The sequence below is a fragment of the Oreochromis niloticus genome, linkage group LG7 (assembly GCF_001858045.2).
Source record: "Oreochromis niloticus isolate F11D_XX linkage group LG7, O_niloticus_UMD_NMBU, whole genome shotgun sequence".
Classification (NCBI taxonomy): Eukaryota; Metazoa; Chordata; class Actinopteri; order Cichliformes; family Cichlidae; genus Oreochromis; species Oreochromis niloticus.
The window spans coordinates 23,608,294-23,630,138 of NC_031972.2; the positions used below are offsets into that span (position 1 = coordinate 23,608,294).

At 38.7% G+C, this 21,845-nt stretch overlaps 1 protein-coding gene across 3 annotated transcripts; it reads left to right on the top strand.

Annotated features, from left to right (window-relative positions):
* The first annotated feature begins 1,201 nt into the window (after positions 1-1,201).
* On the top strand, positions 1,202-19,011 carry fyb1b (FYN binding protein 1 b). Of its 3 annotated transcripts, XM_005451321.3 has the most exons (19): positions 1,202-1,453; positions 6,241-7,240; positions 11,413-11,515; positions 11,651-11,724; positions 12,603-12,625; positions 12,993-13,054; positions 13,776-13,908; positions 14,021-14,180; positions 14,405-14,525; positions 14,783-14,802; positions 14,914-14,989; positions 15,107-15,190; positions 15,683-15,723; positions 16,654-16,735; positions 16,859-16,958; positions 17,069-17,231; positions 17,353-17,386; positions 17,475-17,506; positions 18,299-19,011. In XM_005451321.3, exons 1-19 carry the CDS (start codon positions 1,217-1,219, stop codon positions 18,319-18,321), a joined length of 2,568 nt encoding a protein of 855 aa, XP_005451378.2. In that variant the 5' UTR covers positions 1,202-1,216; the 3' UTR covers positions 18,322-19,011. The 3 variants fall into 3 exon arrangements, 2 of the variants coding, with proteins under 2 accessions (XP_005451378.2, XP_005451379.2); XM_005451322.3 differs by lacking the exon at positions 15,107-15,190; XR_002062752.2 differs by lacking the exons at positions 16,859-16,958; positions 17,069-17,231; positions 17,353-17,386; positions 17,475-17,506; positions 18,299-19,011 and having other exon boundaries at positions 15,107-15,207.
* Positions 19,012-21,845: the final 2,834 nt, after the last annotated feature.

Genomic DNA, 21,845 nt, shown 5'->3' on the forward strand with positions numbered 1-21,845 from the left:
TGCTCTTTATAAATAGTGTGTTCTCACTTCTAAACTGAGCTTATTAGCTGTTAGCATGCTGAAACTGAAACTTCTCTGCAAATTTTACTTATCATTTAATCTTCTGATTAAATTTCGGTCCACCCAGCTGTAGCTATCGCCTGCAGTTACATATGCGCTTGCAAAATTTAGCAAAAGGTACCCCAGACACTGGACATGCAGAGTAATAAGCTAGCTAATAAAGACTGGCAAAAAAGAAGACTGCTAATGCTGAAGGCAGACAATTCATGAAGAAGTGGCAGACTACATAAATTACTTCTTTACCCTTGTGCATTTCCTACAAGATTATTTGTAATCATCATTGCCATTTTGAATCCACACACCCACAACAACACCTAAGCCATGAAGCATTAACAGAGGTTTTCTAAATGAAGCACCGTACTATAAGTATTCTTTTAGTGAAGCTGTAAAGCTCACTTTCTCACAACAGAAAAACTACACTGTGCATTTACAATTCTTAAATCCTTACATGCAGCCAATTTTCATGTCAGAACTCTGAATAGTGTATGTAAGTAACACCATCGAAGGTCTTTTTCTTCATATTTATGAAATTTCCCATAAAACCACTGACTTATCATTTGAAAACATGATAAGATAAACTTAAAGTGTAAGTGTGTGAAAACACAATTGCATAAAGTACATGAGGCAATGTGATAAATTCAATATATATAAGCTTGGCCCTTTATGTGATTGTCATTTACCAGTTTGCCCCTCTGTGAACTGAATTGTGGCACTTCTGATTTAGCTCAAAGCACTTCTATGGCTTCAAAGAGCCACTAGCATGGATGTACGCTGGTCTTATATGCTTGTCTTTTCTTTGCGCCGCTCATATGACCACAATGTTTCCTGTGCTGTCTACTAATGTTGTTCATTGGCTATGGCTTGTTGTCTTCTCGCACTGCTGACCAAAAACCTTTTCATCATACAAGCTATAACACTTCTTTAACACAGTTGCTATGGAACAGTTTTGACTGTGGCTGTTTTGTTTTGTTTTTTCATTTTGACCTGCCTCTGACTGAGTGAACATCATTTGTTAAGCACAGAGGGAAACTGCAGGGAATTTGCCAGGGATAGGCAAATCAATGAGATCAAAACACGGAGATAACAGAAGTTGTGACACCCACAGTCACACAAAACACACATACTACTAAGAGAGGAAGTAGTCAGTTGTAGACAGATGCTTATGTCACCGAAAGAACGGGAGTATACACCCCCCCCCTCAGACATACATGCTCAATGCTCAGCCACACTCTTTGTCATTCACTATCAACAGTCACTATCTCAGTGCCTTTCTCTCTGTGACAGAAACAGAAACTCGCACAGAGGCACTGAACAAACACTGAACAAACACTCTCCTTTATCCACCAACCAGTTGTTGACCAACTCTCCGCCTGGGAAAGTTGTCCACAAGATGGTGAGTAAAACTTAAGAAACTTTAATGATTAATCGTCACATTTTAAATGATTGAAATACTGTAAGTGGGCACTGTGGATTTAACAGAAGAAACTTGCTCTTGAAACTGCTGAACTGTTGTTATGTGCGTTTTAGACGGCTTATCGTGACAGGATAACATAGGCTTTGGTATCTTTTAGAAGTCAGCCATACTTGATTATTATTACAAGCTGGTACATTTTCATTTTCTGAGCGAGTTAATGTGTGCACACTGACAAAAGCAGAGTTGTCATATTTGTATTCTGAGCAGTCAACATAAGCTGCACTATGTTCATTTCGGTGATTGTTAAAGTTAAGTAAAGTAAAATGCCGAATTCAAACCAGGTGTTAAAAATACTTGTTAAAAATAGTTTGATATTTTAAGCATTTTTGTCCCAATTTTCTTTTCACGCACTGTGTAAAAAACAGGAAAGTTAAACCTAACAGTTGGGGCTGGTGGTTCTGGGTTTTGTGTCAGCTTGATTAAGCAAGGCACCTTTGCTCTGCACTTTTCATCACACTGTAAATAGAAATCGTGGTTCCTCTTCCTCTGTCATTTCTCAGCCGGTCACTTTTCACAAGGCTTCTGTTAAAGAACAAACATTAAAAAAGAAAACATGTTCGGACGAACTAGCTTAACATCCAAGACTCTGTGGTTATTATGTTATTTGTGCACTGATCCTGCATCATAACAAAGGATTATTTTACATATAATTATTTTCATAACTATAATTACATTAAATAGCTCTGCATTAAACTTATGGTTCAAACCTTTGAACCATCTCAGGCAAGTATATAGCTGCCACACAAACTATGGCAGCTTTGTGTTCCCGTTGAGCCGTACTGCATTAAATGGCTATCCTGTCAAGAGGTGTTTCTGGTATGTGACAAAATTTGCAGGACTTTTACAAAATTGCAACTGCAGTGCACTCGTATCTTGAGAAGAAGCAACTGCAATAATCCTGTACATAACATATTGAGCAATTTATAGCTTACCGCGGTTAAGAAACAGAAGTATTATGAGGGAACTTTCCTCTTTTTCTTTCTACCGATTTAATATTCAACCGCATTTCAGGCTCAGCGTTAACATATTTAACGGTTGATGTTACTGGCACCACTGCATTGAAGTTCCACCCACTGTCTCTCTCAGTTTACCGAGAGATTGGCTGTTAAAGAGCATATGCTGATATTTCTCTCTTCAACACTGAAGCTATGTTGTCGACAAGGGATAGCCGTGTGCATTCACTGATAACACTGAATGCACATGGTGACATTTTCCCACTGCAGAATAAAATGTATCAAATAAAACACCATCCACTTCCCCACTGCTGATTCAGGTCTTTAGACAGTGTAGCTTTTAAAGACTTGAAATTCCCTACATGGTCTGGTCTATGTTCACTGGTGGCAACTAAAGTCATCATCTTAAAGTACTGACAGTAGTACTTCCTGTCCCTCCCTTATTTCCCACAGGATCCCCAGAGTGTTTGGATGCTCATATTTGATTTGGGACAGTTTTGCTTCCTAACACATCCCTTCCAATTACTCTTGCTTGGGAACGGCACTAGGAGTACACCATCTCGTGAGCCCCTCAGACTGGGCTTGTTTTTCCTCCTGGTCTCGAGACAGGAACTTTTTGCCTATAAGATGTTAACTGCTAGCATTTCTGTAGTAGCCAAAATTTTTATGTTTGCTTACAACTTCTGTGCAGTACTGGGGCATTTTGGCATCTGTAAAATATACTGGAAATACAAAATAATCCAAGCAATAAGCACGTCTTCTTTAGAATACTAAAACAAATGCGAAGTTGGTAAAAAAGAAAAGCGTCTAAGTCTTAAAACTCAATATAACGTATATGTAGTATCGTGAAAAACTAAGCAGACTAAGCCATCTGCAAATGCACTTGGTTTACTGATCATCAGCAAGTTTGAGCACCTCAGTAAAAACAGAGGTTTTAGCTGGAGGATTCAGCTATGTGTTAACACGATGACAAACATATCCCAGGATGTACCAGCAAATTAACCACAATGAGAGGCTGAGCAATGCGAGCTCTACATCTCAGATGCTACAGCATGACGTGTCTGGAAAGGCTGAAAGAGAAAGCTTCTTCTCTCTAAAAAGAGCAGAGCAGCACAGCTTAGGTTACAAAGTTGGATCTGAAAAAAATCACAAGACTCCTGGAACAGCGCCTTTTGGACTGATGAGACCAAAGAGCAAATGTTTGGTAATAATAATACGCTGTACCATGTTCGGGGAAAACTAAACAGCATGTTAATACAAGCGGCTCACACTAACTGTCAAGCTTATTGATGGATGATGCTGATGATTTGGGTTTGTTTTGCAGCCACAGGACATGTGCACCTTGCAGTCACTGAGTCAACCATGAAGTCCTCTGTATACCAAAGTGTTCTAGAATCAAATGTGCAGTTTCAGCTAAATCTTGGCTGAAATTGGGTCACGAAACAGATCAATGATGCCAAGCACAGCAGTAAACCACATATAATGACTAAAATAGAAAAAGAAAAAAAACACAAGGTACTGCAATGCTCTAGTCAGAGTCCAGACCTCAACCTCGCTGTGGTGGGACCTTAAGAGAGCTGTGCATCCAAAACCAATACAAATGCAAAAATGCCCACAAGTTTCAATGAACAGAAGCAGTGTTTTAAAATTCCTCTATAACACTGCAATGGACTGATCAAGTAATAAAGAAGACAACTATTTTTAGTTATTGTTACTAAGGGTGTTTCTACAAGCTAATGAATCATGGGGTGATATTCCTTTGTCACAGGACCGTATGCTGATTATGAAACACACTCAGCCATCATATGCAGTATCACGTTATTACAATGAGAAGTCAGTAAGATAAATTAGCTTCCACTTCACCCCGTGTTTTTGTGTCTAAGTCTTAGCATTATATAAGCGCACATTAACACTGTATGCTGTGTTTCTGTTTATAGCGGTGCGCATTTACACTTTCCATTGCATTGTGTTCCCTTGCTTTTATTGCTCCATAGGAATAGCTGCAGCTGTGTGTCCTCATGCTCTTATCTCTACTTCCTGCTCAAGCCAGGTTCATTAGAATAGGTGTGGCTCCTAGTTGGTCACGAGCCCAATATATGACACTTTGTTAAACTGACGCTGGATGAAGTGTGGTTAATGATGTACCTGTGGTTAGTGATCTAGCTTATTCCTGCCTCACACTTTTACATACTCACAGACTGACTGTTCCAGTTCACATATTTGAATTCCTCATTCATTCAAAGCCACTCTAAAAACACAGACCACCTGAATTATTTCCAGTGTAAACACCATTTTGCAGCTACCTTGAAACAGGTATATTACAAAGGTCCATGTAATAAATGCTTTTAAACTGGGGCCATTTGAAACTTTTGTGTTTATGACAGTGACAAACCAGGAAGTTGTTACAGAGTGTGGTTTGAGAGAAGGGTTTTTTTTTTAGTTAGAAGTTTTTAGTTATTGTGTGTTTTTTAATAGATGAAACTTGGAGTGAAGACAATAACTGGGCAGTAGTTGATGTTAAGACTTCCACATTGCTGTGTGGGATTGTATGACAAATATATTAAACATCTGAAGAAAAGAAAAATCACTCAATCCTTCGATTATCTTTTTTTTTTATTAGTCTTAACCTATAGGGTGCTTTTGTTGTACAGACATACGTCACATTTAAAAACACAAGTAGCACATATACTCTGACATCATGTGAGAGTAGGGATAGCTCGCCAGTTTATCACAGGGCAACATAAGAGTGTACCTACAACAACTTTACAACCACTAGTTAGCCGAATATGCATGTCTTTAGACTGTAACATGAAGCTAGAGCGCCTGGAGAAAACCTACACAGGCACAGGCAGAACATGCACATACAAAGCCTGACCACATGGGTCAAAACTCATACCAGTTTTCCTGGTATGAGTCAACAACACTAACCACTGCACCATGCTGCCAAATGCAACAGACTCTATTTCAGAAACAAATGTGTTTTGAATGTTGGTAATTCTCAAGTTAAAATACTGTAAAATAGAAAATAGCCTCTCTTTTTTCAAATATTGCTTAAGAGTGCCAAACATAGAAAAATAATGACATGAGTCATCTGCAGAGTTCCTGTTTTACACAATCCTGTAAATGCTGAGAATACTTATAGTCAAGGAACATAAAATCCCTTATTTTCATGACAGAGGATATTTTGTTATAAACATTAAATCTTTAACAGAGTAACACTAACAAACAGGGTAACTTTTGCAAACCCGTAGCTGCAATCAAGGTGCTGGCCTAACCACTACAACACTTTGAGACGTAGTGTCATTTCAACATGTTTGAACCACAAAGCCTGTGATTAACCTTCCGAGACAAAGCTCTGTGTGATAAGTTTCTATGTGTGCATAGAAAAGAAATAGTGTGAGAGGGATCTTGGGTAAATTACTGGGGGGGGGGGAAGATTGTTTAATTGAGCAGCGAAAGAGAAACTGAAGAGAAAGCACAAATTCTACTGACTGGACAATGAAAATTTGTGAGAGGAAATGAAACTTTCTGTTCCTATTTGAACTTTCATGGCCAGCTCTGTGTGAGCAACTCATTTTTTTAAATTCCCTTTTTGCTCTGTCTGGATTTTATTTTCTGTTGTTCTAGCAAGCACGGCCTTATTTTCCTTCCGCTTAGATTCTTCTTTAAGTAAAAATCAGTTTGATCCTGACTGTAGTGTTGGATTCTTATTAACTCACTCACTCAACCCCTTATGTCTTTTTTTTTTTTCAGGACAATAAGTCAGATGTAAAGGCCATCATGGCTCGCTTCCAAACAGGTGGGGGAAGCACTGACGAGACTTCCTCTGCGCCCCCTGGACGTATCAAACAACCCTTGCACCCGACCCTTTCCTCTGGCCCACCTATACAGAAGAAACCAGTCTTGGAAAGCCTCTCTGGCAGTGCAGTAAATACGCCTCCAAAACCAAGTTTCCTAAAAAACACAGTATCTACTAAAAGTGACACAGAGGTACAAGAGCCAAATAAAGCTAAAGCCTTGGCGAGCAGATTTGCCAACATCCAGGATGATAGCAACACCAACAGCAAACCCTTTACTGTTAATAAACAGCAGACACCCTTGAAACCACCCTTATCACAGGCTCCTGAAGTTAAAAGCCTGGCACAGAAGCCTCCATTCAACAAACCTCCTCTTACCTCCACCCTGTCTGAGTCCAAACCTGCCTTTCCTAAACCTTCACCAGCAATCAGCAACAAGCCCAGCTGGGTTAAAGACGAAAACAATGCAGCACCAAACAGCAGTCCTGCGCCACTTAAATTGCCTGGTGTGCAACAAAAACCGATTGGCGGCATTGTAAAACTACGGCAGCAAGCTGAAGAACAGGCAGGAGGGAACAAAGACAATGTGATCAAACCTTCATCGCTGGCCAACTCTTCTTTTAAGCCCACCTCAAACTTCAGGACTGCTCAGAATCTGTTCAACAAGGAGGAAAAGACTGAGCAGACAGAGAGTGGTGGGACCAGCAAACCTAGCCTTACAGCTACTAACTCCATTCCTCCTCCAAAACCTCCAGCCAATAAGAAGCCCAGCTTTAAGAAGCCAGTCAAGCCCTCTCCTCTGGCCAGCGGTGGTGTTAATGGAAATGATTCATCAGGCCCAAAGCGTAACCCTCTCCCCAACAGCTTGGCTCTGGGTCCTCCTCCTGCTAAACCTAACCGACCTCCGAAAGTCAACCTGGAGAACATTAAAAGAGGCTCAGAGGCCTCTGATGAGGGTAAGTTGGATTTGTCTGTGTAACCGCGAAGCCACACTATCATTTTGGTCAGTGGCATGCAGACTTTTTGCCATACATACAGCCAAGAGGCGTAACAGTTTGGTTGGATGCTAAATTGTCTGTTGACACTTGCAATCTTGGATAGTACACTCTGGATCTGTACACTGCACAGACGCATATACTTGAAAAGTATACTATGCAGGGATAACGTAAAAATAAAATACTATAATTTTGTTCAACCAAAAATGTTACACAGGCAGGCTGTTAATATATTTAATCACAAATAACCACAAAGCTGTGAGATTTTGTAATTGTTATAAATATGCTCCAAAAGACCCCAACAACATAAAAGCTATAGATAAGTCCAGGTTTTTGACTTGAATTAGCAACACTGGGACCAAATAATGTATCAAGACCCACCTTTAGTTTCGATATGTGTCCCAGCCCTGAGCTAAATGTCATTAGCCATACCCGATATGGGTTATGGCAAGCAGGTACATGATGTGACCCAAATGTTATAACACATCTGATATCTGGCCCATAATTGGTAGACCTGTGGCTGAGTTGTGGTGTTTGTACTCATCCTGAGTCAACCCCCAAAGAAAAGTAAAGAGATGGGCCACGTTTTAGCCAAACGGTCATTGCCTTTTGGATTGTGGCTTCATCTGGCTCAGGGGTGTCAAAAGGAAAGAAGCCACGTAGAAGCCAAATATATATTTTGAGAAAACTTGGCCTGCTTCAAAAGAGTGGTGGATGTGAACCAAGACCGTTTGTTGGCCTGTGTGTAAGGGTCTGATAAGGTTATAGAGGCAAGTTATAAACTAATGGAACTTATTGCAGGTCCAAATGACCAAAAGTCCTTTAATCTGACAGTGTAATCAAAAGAAGCACCAAGAGCATGTAAAATATTTGAGATGCTGTTTTGCACAAATATGGACACAAGTGTGCCTTGAAATTTTGGCTTATTTAGGGTGTCGTGAGCATAAAATGACTGAATTACTGAGTTACGTGGATAGCAGACAGGTTGCTGGCATCCACCTGTTAAAGCAAGCCACGATAAAGTTATCACATTCACAAGATTTTTAGGAAACTTGACCTCTGACCCCTGACCTTGAGGCCGAGGTCACTGACATTTAAACAAGTCCTAATATTTTTAGTAGATACAATTATTGTATCAATTTGAAACTATGTTGCTTTGTTCTTGAGTTATCACTTTCAGAAACCTGCTGACCACATCACTTGCCTGCCCGCCTGCCCGCCTGCCCACCGGGGTGACAACAATAACCCAGCGGCCTTTTACAACAGTTTTTTGTATACAGGCTTATGTATCAGACATTAAACTTTTTTCTGCTGTGCAGCTGGCCATTTTATTATGAGAGTGTATGGATCTTCAGTTGCATTGAGAACAAGCTTCAAAGGGTTACTGGACAAACTTTCCGTGTTTGCTTCATTTTTCAGCCCAGGATGTTCTCGTTCGGGCTCAACTACTAACAGAGCCAAGAACCTAACCTGTGCAGTGAGCATCTCGTAATAAATCCATGTCAGTTTCAGGCTTCCATATTTGTAAAAGTTAAATGTAATCATCTATTGAATCATTCAATTCAGTTTCATTTATATGGTACCAGTTAGGGTGGCTGTGGCTCAGCAGGTCAAGCAGGTTTTCTACTAAGTTGAAGGTCAGTGGTTTGATCCCTCCTCCAGTCTGCATGTCACAGTATCTTAGGGCAAGATACTAAACCTAAATGAAAAGCAGTCTGGTGTTTTCTACACAAGTATGCAGTGGAGGCGTGTTTTCACAGTTTAACGTTGTCCCAGGCACGTGTGATCACACCTTCATGAAGCTAAAGTTACCCCAGCATGTTAGGTACTTCCTTTATTCAGAATCGAAGGGGAGTTCGGAATTTTACTTTAAAAATATGCATAAATGTAAATATATTTGTTGTTTATTTTAATTACCTGTTACCTGAAATGTGGAATATCCAAAGATTACATTAAGAAATACTAGAAAACAACATTTAAACCCAAACTTAGGTCTAGGATTTGTTTTTTAATAATAAAAAATGGATGACCGCTGTGGTTGCTGACTAATCTTGATGAGATCATGTGGAAGTAATCTGTTCCCATGTATCTCTATCAAAAGAGAACTCTAAAAAATGCTTAACAAACTCACTAAATAGCCTTGTCAAAATGAAATGAAAATAAACATTTTATTGCTTTGCAGTATGGCCTAACATACAAGAAAGTAGAAAATATGCTCTACATATGTGAGACAGGGAGTTCAGCTTCAGGCAGTAAACTTCTGCCAGCCAGCAGGGATGCACATGTGCCCTCCCCCCCCCCCCCCCCCCCCCCCAGTCAGAAATACTTCAGCTTTTTTGTCTGATTTTACATCCTTTGTTTTCAGTTCGGTCTCATGAGTGTTTGGTTCTATGATCTCAATCTGTATACAACACATATGGCAAATTAAACACAGCAGAATTTGTGGGAAAACAAGCCCCAGCAACATTTTATGTAATGAACTTTCTGTAGAAGCAGAGCCAGCCTCCCCACCCCCGTGAAAAGGGTTAAATGTGTAAGAGTTAATGTGGGGCACTCAAGAGCGTGCGGGGCTCTCGTGACTGTCTAAAGAAGGTGTTCCTCTTATTTTATTGGTTCAAGTGCATTTCCTCTATATCGCTCGCGATGCTACTTTGGACAGACTCTGTTAACGCATTTCTGAAGTGTGAAATAGAAGTTGCTTCACAAGTCAGTGTGGTTTCAGTGACGTGGGCAGTGTTTGGCCAGCAGTAATTGAGCATACTTTAGCTTATCAGACCTAAAAGAGATACACAAAGTCTGCTTGTGCATGAAATATTTTACTGCATAAGTTACTCTGTGTATTTTCAATGTGTTTCCACAAATGCTGCAGTTCTTCCGAGCTTCAGATAAGAGACTAAAGTGACAGAACTACACTAGGTTCCTCTATTTGCAAGTTCCCTGTCCAGTTTCTCTTTTCTACCCCCACTTCACTCGCCGCTCTGACAGCTGAGTTCGTTTCACCACATGGGGAAGTAAGTTCCAGCAAACCAGGGAGCCTTTTTAAAGACAGGCTCTGTCTATAGCCACATACCTGAAGTGAATATATTCCAGTCAGAGGTCAGCTGTCTTGGCTGAAATTCAGGGTCACTCACTACGGGCCAAGAAAGCAATGTTCTGATCACAGTTTTGCAGTTTTGTGAGATTCATTCCACCAAACCACATTACCCAGCATCCACTAGTAATAACTCTGGAAAATGTCGTTTTCACGCTGTACTCTCACTTTCTTTCCTTTATTACTTATGGCTTTTGTGATCCTATATTTATCTTGAGTAAAGTTATAAAGATTTACATAATTGGCATCACCTACATTACTGCAGTTTGTTTTTAGGTGCATCATTCAAATTTAGTGGCCATAGTGGTCGGTCGGATGGAATTAAGCACATTTACTGATGTTGTAGATATACAATCTTGAAGCACTTACTCTTGATTACTTCCTGGTTGTGGTGCATTACACATTATACACCTGAACACATTTCATGGCAAAAAAGACTCCATATTCGAAAAATTCGAAAAAAAGACGTAGCTGTTTTCACTTTTACTTTCACTACTCTCAAAACTTCCTAAGTCACATTTTAAAGTTGCTGAGACATTTTTTTAAGTGGACAATGAACGAAGATTGGACATTGTTCTCGAAATCTTGTGACACAAGGGTTACTTAAGCAGGAAAAACACTCAAGGAGATTCAAATGCCTAACTGCAGAAATATTTTATATATCATTCTTGATCATAAAGAGAGTCTTATCAACGCATACCGTCACCAGTCTCTGAAGATAATGTACAGAGGACCATCTTTGCACCAGTTTCGACTTGTCTAGATGAGACAGACTGATGTGACTCTTTGACATATATAATCATCACAGAGAGACCTATTTCAAAGAAAAATAAAAGTCTTTCACATTTAGATACATAGATACCCATCTATTTATGTACACGTCTTGTGCGGTCATCAGAGACGGTGGTAGACAGTGTTGGTGAAATTCATTTGCATTGGTCTAAAAAGTGCTAAATTTATACTGGAAGCAAGTAAAGTACAGCAAAACCACCTAAAGAGTAATTGGCTAACACAGTGTCAACACTACATGTTTCTGCTGCAGGTCCCAGTTTTAAGAAACCCATCGCTGCGAGCAACCATGTGGCCCAGAATCAAGCCCCACCACCTGCACTGCCAAATCTGCCCCCACGGCATCCTGGACCCATGTGAGTGACACATTAAACACACTTTCCCATTTTCCTGTTTAAACAGAAACACGGTGATAAATGTTGGACGTGCTGTGTATTTTCTGGATAATGTTACTCCAATTAATAACAGTTAAATCCTAACCTGCTGTTTAGGAACCAGCAAGAAGACACTTACGACGATGTCGATCATGTGACCAATTCTCCCCCGCCTCTACCACCATCTGCAGGTCCAGTAAAAGTCTCTAAGTCTCTAAAACTAGTGTTGCACAACTTTTTTTTAACATCACAAGAAAACAGAAGAAGCTGAACTTATATTTGCCATATTTGTGCTAGAAGACAGTGATAATTTCTAAATATGTAAAATGCATTTTATTGGCATTGAAAATGTGTGGAGTTGTATGAAAGGAAGAAAAGAATATTTGTAGAACTCAAAATGTTATGGCTTCAACTATTCCTAAAGTATACTATTTTAAATGCTTCATTTTGGAGTAATCCCAAAATAATTTTTTAATCCAGTGGACTCTAGTGCAACCTCATCACTGTTTACCTACCTTTACCTGCGTTAGTTAGCATACAGCTGTGTGAACCTCAGGGAGACAGCTGTAAAGGATAAGGATAAGATGCAAGGAACAGAAGCAGTGAACATGAATACGTTTAAATACCGTACAAAGCAACAGACCCGCACAAGAGAGGTGAAGAAGAGAGTGCAGGCAGGGTGGAGACAAGTGATTTGTCACAGAAGGATAGCAGCAAGACTAAAAGAGAAGGTTTACAAGATGGTGAGGAAGATGCTAGGGATAGGGTGAGATGGAGGCAGATGATCTGCTGTGGCGACCCCTGAAGGCAGCAGCCGAAAGATGAAAAAGTTAGCATGAAGCTAAAGAGATTTGGTTTACTAAATATTATGTATTTTTTTTAAAAAATACTTAATACTTAAAAAAAGACTAATGCTTAAAATGTTTTTGGATCTCTCCAATTACTTAAAGTACAGTTGACAGTCAGCATTGAGCACGTTAAACTTCACGGTATGAACATGAATTCAGATTGTGATATCTGCTTCAAAAGGGTCTCATTGTAACCCTGCTTTATTGTTTCTCTTTTGCAGCCCACCCAAGCCAGAGAGGAAAGGTGAGACACGCTGAATTACGTTCGCTCATATAAATACAGATTGCCATGCAGGTGAAAGTGCAGAATAAACCACATCACCACCAGTGGAACCACAGAAGGAAATGGCAACAGAATAGTGACTAAATAACACGAGCCCTGGAAGTAATTATAAATGAACGTATGGGTAGAAAAAAAAAGAGCTTTTGACAGCTTGTAGATCTGCTTCAAAGAGGCTTTTGTAGTCCAAGCAGAACTTGTGAAGCTTAAATATCTGTAACAAATTCAAAGAATTAAGTTGAAAAGTTTATACTCTGAAAATAAATGTGTCTTAACTTGACTAAGGTTATAGTCTTATATATTTCTGTTGCTTTATGTCCTCTCCTCCCAGGAGGAAATTAATGACGACGATGATGATGATGGAGAGATGTATGAAGATCTTGATGAACGATGGTGAGAGATTGTCACACCTCCATTGGCTTATCCCACACCTCACTCATAATGTCTAGGTTTTAAAGTGTGAAAGAATAACTGGCCTTTTTATTCACAATGTTTGAGGACTGCGTATGAAATAAGTCTGCTTAGATCCAAAGTTCAAAATGTCTGCGGTAAACGTTCAGCTGTGTCCACGTCACACCTTATTAACACTACCATCTAGTGGTTGTTTTGCATCACTATGAGATGTTGTTGCTTTTCGGTCCGTGGCACTTTAACCGATTAAAGCAAGGGAGCAGATAAACTTACAATGAATTAAATCTCCTTTCTAACTTCACTTTTTAAGGGACATCAAAATAGTCTTGGAATATTTTGGGTAATGATGTTAAATAAATCTCTTGTTTTATATTTTTACAGAACCTAAGAATATCTCAAATAAACATAAATTATACATTCATAAACCGGGTTTATTTTGACTAAATTGGTACAATCCATCCCTGTTACTCCCAGTGAGAATCTGAGCATCTTCAGCATTGATGTATGGCTCATTAAACTATACATCGCTACCATATTGTAAGCCTTCCCTTCAAGGCTTCCTGCTAGCTTTCTGTCACAAACTCCACCCAGTCTGAAAGCTCTTCTTCACCTTTCTTACCCAATAAAACTGTATCTTAAACCTATTTATCCATCCATCTATCAAAACTTAATATTTAAATGCTTTGTATTTTTGATCTTAAAGGGAAGCAGCGGAACAAAAGCAAGAGAAGAAGAAAGAGAAAGAGGACAAAGAGGAGAAAAAACGGCAGGAGGCTGAGAAGAAGGAGCAGAAGGAACGCGAGAAGAAGGAACAAGAGGCCCGGAAAAGATTCAAAGTGAGTGAACGTCTCAGGTAGAATCAATAAGACTGTGACAGCTCAGTCATCAAAACCAACTTATTTATCATGTGCACATTTGAATTCATGTGTATGCATGGTTGTGTGTTAGTTGGTTGGTCCCCTGGAGGTCCTTCAGAAAGGAAAGGCATGCACAGATTGTCGAAGCAGCAAGACTGATCTTGGTCTGAAGCAGGGAGATCCCGTGGACATCATTCGAGTCCAGGGAAACCCCGAGGGTAAATGGTTGGGAAGAGCACAGGATGGATCCAGTAGGTTCACAATCTAACCCTCAATTTTCTCAGTTTCTCGTCACCTTCCACTCCAACTCTTTGCTGACAGGAGAAATTGTCACTTGTATCTGCAAATACAGGATCAGCTATGTCTCTATGCACCATCTATGGTCTTTTTTCCATTTTTAGTCAATATTTTAGCCTCAAAGCTGACTGTTGGAGCAACACTAACATCTCGCCAATGCTTCATTTTGCTCTCACAGTTGGCTACGTGAAGACCACTTCAGTAGAAATTGACTTTAACTCCTTGAAGAATCAAGGAGCCTCACTTCAGCAGGCGTACGACCCCGAGGTCTACGATGACATCGATGTAATTGATAACAGGTACGGGATTGTACCTGTAAATGATGAGTCCTTAATGTGGCCCCAACACTCCTTTGCAGACACAGACATAGATAATACATTTGAAAATGCTAGTCAGTCAGGGTCCTGAAACGCTAATGGCCACTCCAGTGTAACTGTCAGTTGCACTTTTGTATTGCTGTTGCCCCATGAAGCACTTCTCCAATTTACTGTGAAAAAACAAAGTTAGCCAAGTTGGCCTGCTTCTCATTTAATATCTCTTTTTTTTTTCTCCACAGCAGTAAAAAAGGACCAGGAGGTACATTTTACAATACTGTATTTAATTTTATTATTATATATCATTATATTAATAATATTGTTGCTCACTCTGTAATGAAATCTTGCTGATTACATCTCATATGCCTTATAGTTGTCCTACCACCTCTACCAGGAGGAGAAGGAGGAGAAATATACGATGATGTTGTCGATCCAAACTTAGAAGTCAGGTGAGAACTGGTTTTGTTATTTACAAAAACGGGTAAATGCAAACGTAAAGACACTCTGGAAAGATTCAGAAAACATGACAGAAGAGCAGATCATTACATCCTTGGTTGGCTTTCCAGTCCCTTCGATCCCAGGTCTTCTATGAAGCCCCGCAGCTTCCTGCGGATGTTTGACCGAAACAGACGCCCTGCCAGCTCTAAAGTGTAAAATACACTCATTAGTAAGACTGACCTCAGATCTACTGTCCACTGTTGTTAATCCTTAATCTTTCAGCCGTCGCTCCTCTTTTATCGGTGACGGCACATTTCAGTTTTGATTTCTCCCGACATCGGCATCAGAAAAAGCACTTCACCTCCTCTGTCTGAATAACACTGAAACGTCCTAATTTGCAGTTTAACTTCCGCAGTCTGAGAAGCTGGAGTCTAACGGTCATGTTTACATGTTTGTGTCTGATCACTGACTACCTGTGATTTTACTAATCTTTGGGAGTAATTTGCATGTGTGCGACTGCTGTACAACTCAATCAGAAAAATCAACGTATTAACAGCTAACACTGTCACAAGCATGTTTTAACCAGAGTTGAATATGATTGTTAATCAGGGCTGCTTTAAGTCACATTAACATACTTTTAACTGATGATACTGTATCAATATAAAGGATATAATATTTTTTAATCTTTTCCTCTGTTGTCCCAGAGTGCCTCCACCCAGCCAGTTTACAGCAGATGGGAATTCAGGTATAACTCATTCGATATTACCACTTTATTATACATTTTAAAATAAGACATCTTGGCACGATTTCTCTAACATAAAAAGACGTTAATGCACACATAAGTTTTTCTGGTACAGGTTGGTTTGACTGTTAGGACCCAAAGGCTTATTGTGGCTAATCTGATCTAAGATCATTCAACTTTATATTAATACTATTGTGTCGTTGCCATTTCTGTCCCACTTTCTTGACTTTAACTTGTAGCATTTTTCCACTGTAACACTATAGTGATGGTCTGTGAGTTATACTTGTTATATCTGAGATCTATCTAGATGATAAAGTGCTCACTTAATCTGGGCCACCTACATATAACACGTACGGGAGCGTCTCAGCCATGGAAACCCATGCCAAAAAGCAACCCCCCTCTTAACCTTTACAACGTCTGTCACTTTGTGCCTGAGATGCTATGGTCACTAAATAACACCATTAACACTTCAGCTTTCTGAAGATATTCCATCCATGGAATATCTAGGAGGGAAGAAATTTCACACACTGACTTGTTGCAATTATGTAATCCTATTACTGTACAGCACCACGCTGGAACTCACTGAGCTCTTTAGAATGACCCATTCTTTAAATAAATGTTTGTAAAAGCAGACTGCATGGACAGGAGCCTGATTTTATACACCTGTGGCAATAGGACTTAACACCTAAATTCATAAGATACCTTTGGTCCATGTGCATATGATTTTACTTTTTAATATAATTTCATTACATGGGATACATATATATATATATATATCTATATATGTATATAGATATATATATATATACTCTTTTGTAACATGTATTATGATGTCTACTGTTTTCCTTTAAGAAAGGTTTGCAAAGCTTCATTCAGGCTTAGTGAAAACTATCCAATCCAATCCTCACCCACCATTTCCTTTTGTTAACACAGATAAGCCGGGTCAAGCAATTGATGAGGAAATATATGATGACGTCGACTCTCAAAATGCACCTATCCCACCTCCCATCAGCAGGTAGATCAACCTCACAACAAAAGAATGTATTTAGGATGAACTCCAACCTGTTTAGATCCATGAACTGAAATGTCTTAATACAGCTGTCATTTCTTTCCAACTTCTGTTTGTTTTTCCATCAAGTATTCCACCTGGGAAAATCAAAACCAAAGTTGAAGAAATGGACCCTAAGAAGCAGAAAAAGTTTGAGAAGGAGGAGAAGGAATTCAGGAAGAAGTTTAAGGTTTGTCACTCTAAGATGTGTCAACCACACTTACAATATCTGTTATCTTATTTCACATATGTTTTGGGTTTTTTTTATATAATTAAAAGATCATTTTGAATCTGTTTCAGTATGAAGGAGAGATACAGGTGCTGTACCAGGTGAATGTCATCCACAATCTTACGAATAAAAAATGGAGTGGCAAAGAGCTGCCAGTAAAAGCAGGAGAGGCCCTTGATGTGATTGCTAAAGCTGTGGATAACAAACTGATCTGTCGAAATGAAGACGGCAAGTGTGAGTATCTATTTACTTAATTATATTGATTAATCGATAGATATATTTAAGATCTCCATTTACCCAATTAACAAATCCTAGCACTATTTACCATTAAACCTTTAAAATGTGCATTTTACAGTTGGTTATGTATCGACCAGCTACATTGCTATGGAGTAAGTACTACAGACAGTCACACATTTATGCTATGATAAAAACTAATCAACATACTGACAGTACTGATCTTTTTGTTTTTGTTTACAGCGATGGAGATATCTATGATGATATTGGAGACGGTACGTTCTGAATACATTGCTGTGCAGCTGAACTTTTAGGAGTATAACTGCTGACTGAGCGGTCTTTAACAAGTGGATTTTATTTTAACCCTCCCACAAACCTCAGTACATTGAGGTTTGCAGGTATAGCTTTTTATGCACAGCTCTCTTGAGGTTCCACCACAGACTTTCTATCTGGTTGACTTCTGGACTTTGACGGTGCTATTGCAACACCTTGATTCTTTTCTTTTTCAGCCATTCTGTTGTAGATTTGCTGCTGTACTTGAGATCATTATCTTGTTCTATGACCCAATTTCAGCCTAGCTTTAGCTGTCAGACAGATGGCCTCATATTTGACTCTAGAATACTTTGGGAGTTCATGGTTGACTTAACGACTGCACACTGCCCAGCTCCTGTGACTGCAAAACAAGTGCAGTACTATTAATGGTTGGCTTTTAAGATTGTGTATTTCCTCCTCTTTTACAAAACTGGGAAAGCAGCAGACACATGACTCAGACAGACAGAGAAAAAGAAATTCATTCAACTTATCAGTTGTAAACTATGTAAACAAAATCCATTTGTCATCATGTCGAATACTTTGCGGTGTCAGTGTATTAAAACAAAATAACCAAAACAGCTAAACCAAACAAACTAAACGTGAAACCAGTGGAAGAGTGTGAAACCAAAAAACTATATTTCTGATTTCTGTGTTAAGTGTGGGTTAATATTACAGAATTGTTATTTTATTTGTCTGGCTGTGGATACGACCATCACAGGAAATATATTTTAACCATTGTTTTGCTTTCATTTCAGAATGCATCTATGACAACGATTAAGAAAGATCCTGCACCAGCCTTTTTGTTTTATATTGCTCATTTGCATGTTTTGTTATTTATTATGTTTACTGTTGCTATACACTGGAAGTTGGTATAAAATGGCCATTTGGTGTCAAACTATTTTGTTTTTATATCATCGAAATTAGACCGAAAAAAATGTGTGGTTGGTGGCTCCAACTGCTGGAGCCAGGCTAGCCACATGCAATCTCATACTTTAAACACCCCCCCCCCCCCAAAAAAAAAGCTGTAAAACAAACTATGTGTCAAATATTTGTTCAAACAACAGTATTTTAATATATTTCTCTGTCTGTTTTTTTCATTTGTTCCTCGTTTGGGCTTTAATTTATGAATTTGCTTCAAAGATTTTGCAAAAGTTTAAGAATATTTGCAGCATATAGTTGATAGGAAGAGTGTACTTTTTTTGTCTTTTCAGCTGATGATGTACTGTTTGTACATTCCTTTCTATAAGGCCAATTCAAACATTTATCTTTGTCTAACTAAAGATTTAGACAAACATAATTTTGTGCCAAAGTACTTTTGATGCACTGTATATACAGTTAAGAAGAACTTTCTGTTTATTTTTTTGATTTATTTGGATTTTTTTCTCAACACATTATATTTTGTCCTGTTGTTGCAATAAGGCAATACCTGAGAAAGATAATAAAGACCCTTCAGCATCTCTCAAATTAATATGCACTGCCTCTTTCGATATGTACCTCTAAACTTAAAAAATGTAAGTTTGGCTGGATAATGGATGGTGGCGATTCAACAAAGGATTGTGTATTTGTTTTTAGGAGAAGGGGATTAGTAGCCTCTAGTGGCAGCTATCAGAAACTACAACGATTTCAAACTTCAATGAGACACAGAAATCACAAAAACAAATAAAAACTTGCCAGTACTGACACATGACTACGTACATAACACCTAAACCACGTGATTCAAATGAAACACTTATGAATGAAACACTAAATTGTGAACAATTTAATTGCTTTCATTGTAAAACTCTTTAAAAACTTGTTTCTAAACAAAGATGTTTTTATCATCAGAAATGTTAGTTTTACTCATGTATAATACACTTTTGTTTATCAGATAGTCAGAAATAACAGGAAAATCCAGAGTATCAGGTCTCCATTCTGAGCCAAGCTGACCGCTGAACAGCTGTTCATATGCTGAAATAAGCACACTAATCTGACATATTTCTGTCCATGTCTGGACACATTGGTATATTGGTATGGTATATTATATATGGTATATGGTATATGGTATATTCTAAGATTCATAAATACTGACTTTTACAAATATTTCCCAAAACAAAAATGAAAATGAAATTTTAAATAAAGTAAATCCTAACTAAATAAAAACGTGCAAACTAAATGAAACCAAACAGAATTGAAATAAACACTAAAACGGACCAAATCAGTATCTGTTACACATTTTTGGAAACCTCTGAAACTACATTATGCAATTTCTAAGATTTATCAAATAAACACTGCCGCATTAATAAAAGGTTAGATATAAATGGAAGAAAGCCTCGAATTAAACCGTGTTGTCTAACGAAATATTGTTTGCAACAGATATTCAACAAATAATTATTTTTTTCTAACTTGTTAAAGGACTCCTTGTCCATGTGGTGAATCGGCATGGTATTGCAGCTTTATATCTGTTGTGTTAGCCCATTGTTTGCATTGAAGTATTATTATTATTATTATTATTATTATTATTATTATTATCATTGTTACTATTATTATTATTATTATCATTATTATCATTATTATTTCATGTTCAGCTAAAAGTCCAATTTTGCACTGCTGGACTTCGTCATTCAAGGAAAAAAAACTATTTCCGCTTCGACCGGAAGTCACATCCTAGCTTCAACATGGTTCCCCCCGTTGCAGTGTCGCCGCTCATCAAGGTAAAACATAAATTTTGTAGCTTGTATAGCTTTTATTACTGTAAATGTAAATGGACAAATGTGTCTAAGCCACAGTCTGTCCCTAATACACGCAGACTCGCGTTAATGGAAGTTGTTGTATTAGCATCTTAGCTAGTGTTTGCTAGCAGTGACATTGAGAGGTGAACGCTTCCTCACAAACAGTTGCTTTCTGCGGCATTTTACACATCTGACAGAGGCAGGTATTATGACTAGTAATACTCCTTCCATGTTGTTAGGCTGAAAAAGAGCCATACTGTTGAGTAGTGTTGTGGTTGTTGTTCTGTACGTAAGCTGAAAGGTCAGAGAAAAACTGGACTTCGTCCCTTGTCACGGCTCATTTGGCGCACTTCGTGTAGGTTTCTCTACGGTATCGTGACCACACACGATGTTTTTAAATACGGACTTACAGAATTAAGCATAAAATGGTAGATATATATCAGCGATTGACAGTAACGACAGAACAGGCTGTGGAAATTAAGCTCATCTTGGTCATATGTCGCAGCTCACGTACGGTTAGCTGGTTATCCACACATGTTTCGCTTGATAACATGTTTGTTAACACCGTTTTTTTTCCATTTCAGACGGCCAGATGGTCTGCCCTGCTGCTCGGCGTGATCTACGGCAAACAGCGATTTGGTACGTCCATGTGTGCGCATGCGTAAACTAGTTTGTGTCAGTGCGTAAAAGGAAAGACTTGGAACAAAAAGTCAGTAATGTTCACTGTTTGTGACAGATGCAAGGATTTTATTTTTTTTATTTGGACCACATATCACAGCATTTATACCCTAAACAGGAGATGCACCAATTGCAGTTTTCTTGGTTGATTCTGTAGTATGACGGAAGGAAAAACAATTGCGAAAACTACCTAAAACTACCTAAGAGCTGTCTGATCTCCAGGAGTTGCTTATCAATAAATTTATCTCACAGAGGAAGGGATATGTGCTTGCAAGGATTATTTGTACATTAGGGCACCCTTAATTTCCATGAAGATGTCTTTAGCACATGGGGAGGGGGAACTAAAGGGTGGACTTATGAAGTCACAAAAGTATTAGAAAATGAGGGCTGTCTATGCTCTGATACACGTGTGTAATGTGTCTTAAGAATACCACTGTGATTTCTAAGAATGCTTAGTGATGGGCTCTGTAATTTTGGTTAAGATTACCTGAAGCCCATTGCTGAGGAGGAGAGGAGGGTTGAGGAAGCAGAGAAGAAGGCCAGAGAGGAGCAGGAACGCATCTACAAACAACTCTCTGAAGGTAACGCAGAATCACACGCGGCCTTTGTTTGTCTGTCACATAAAATTAGGTTTGTTTGTTTTAATGCCAACATATTCATGTTTCCTCATTCTTTTTCTGTCTCTGCAGCAAATTCTGACACCATCCTCAAATGAACATTTTCCTGACTTATATTGCTGAACAATAAATATTTCCAATGTAATCAATAAAGTGTTCTTTACTTTTTTTAAAAAAAACTTGCCTCGTATTAGTCCAGACACTCCTTATTCTGAACTAAGCCTTTTGAACCTTCTAGTTGCGTTTGACAAACACACATGCACATTTTGTGACTCGAGCAAGTGTGTATGTGTGTGTAC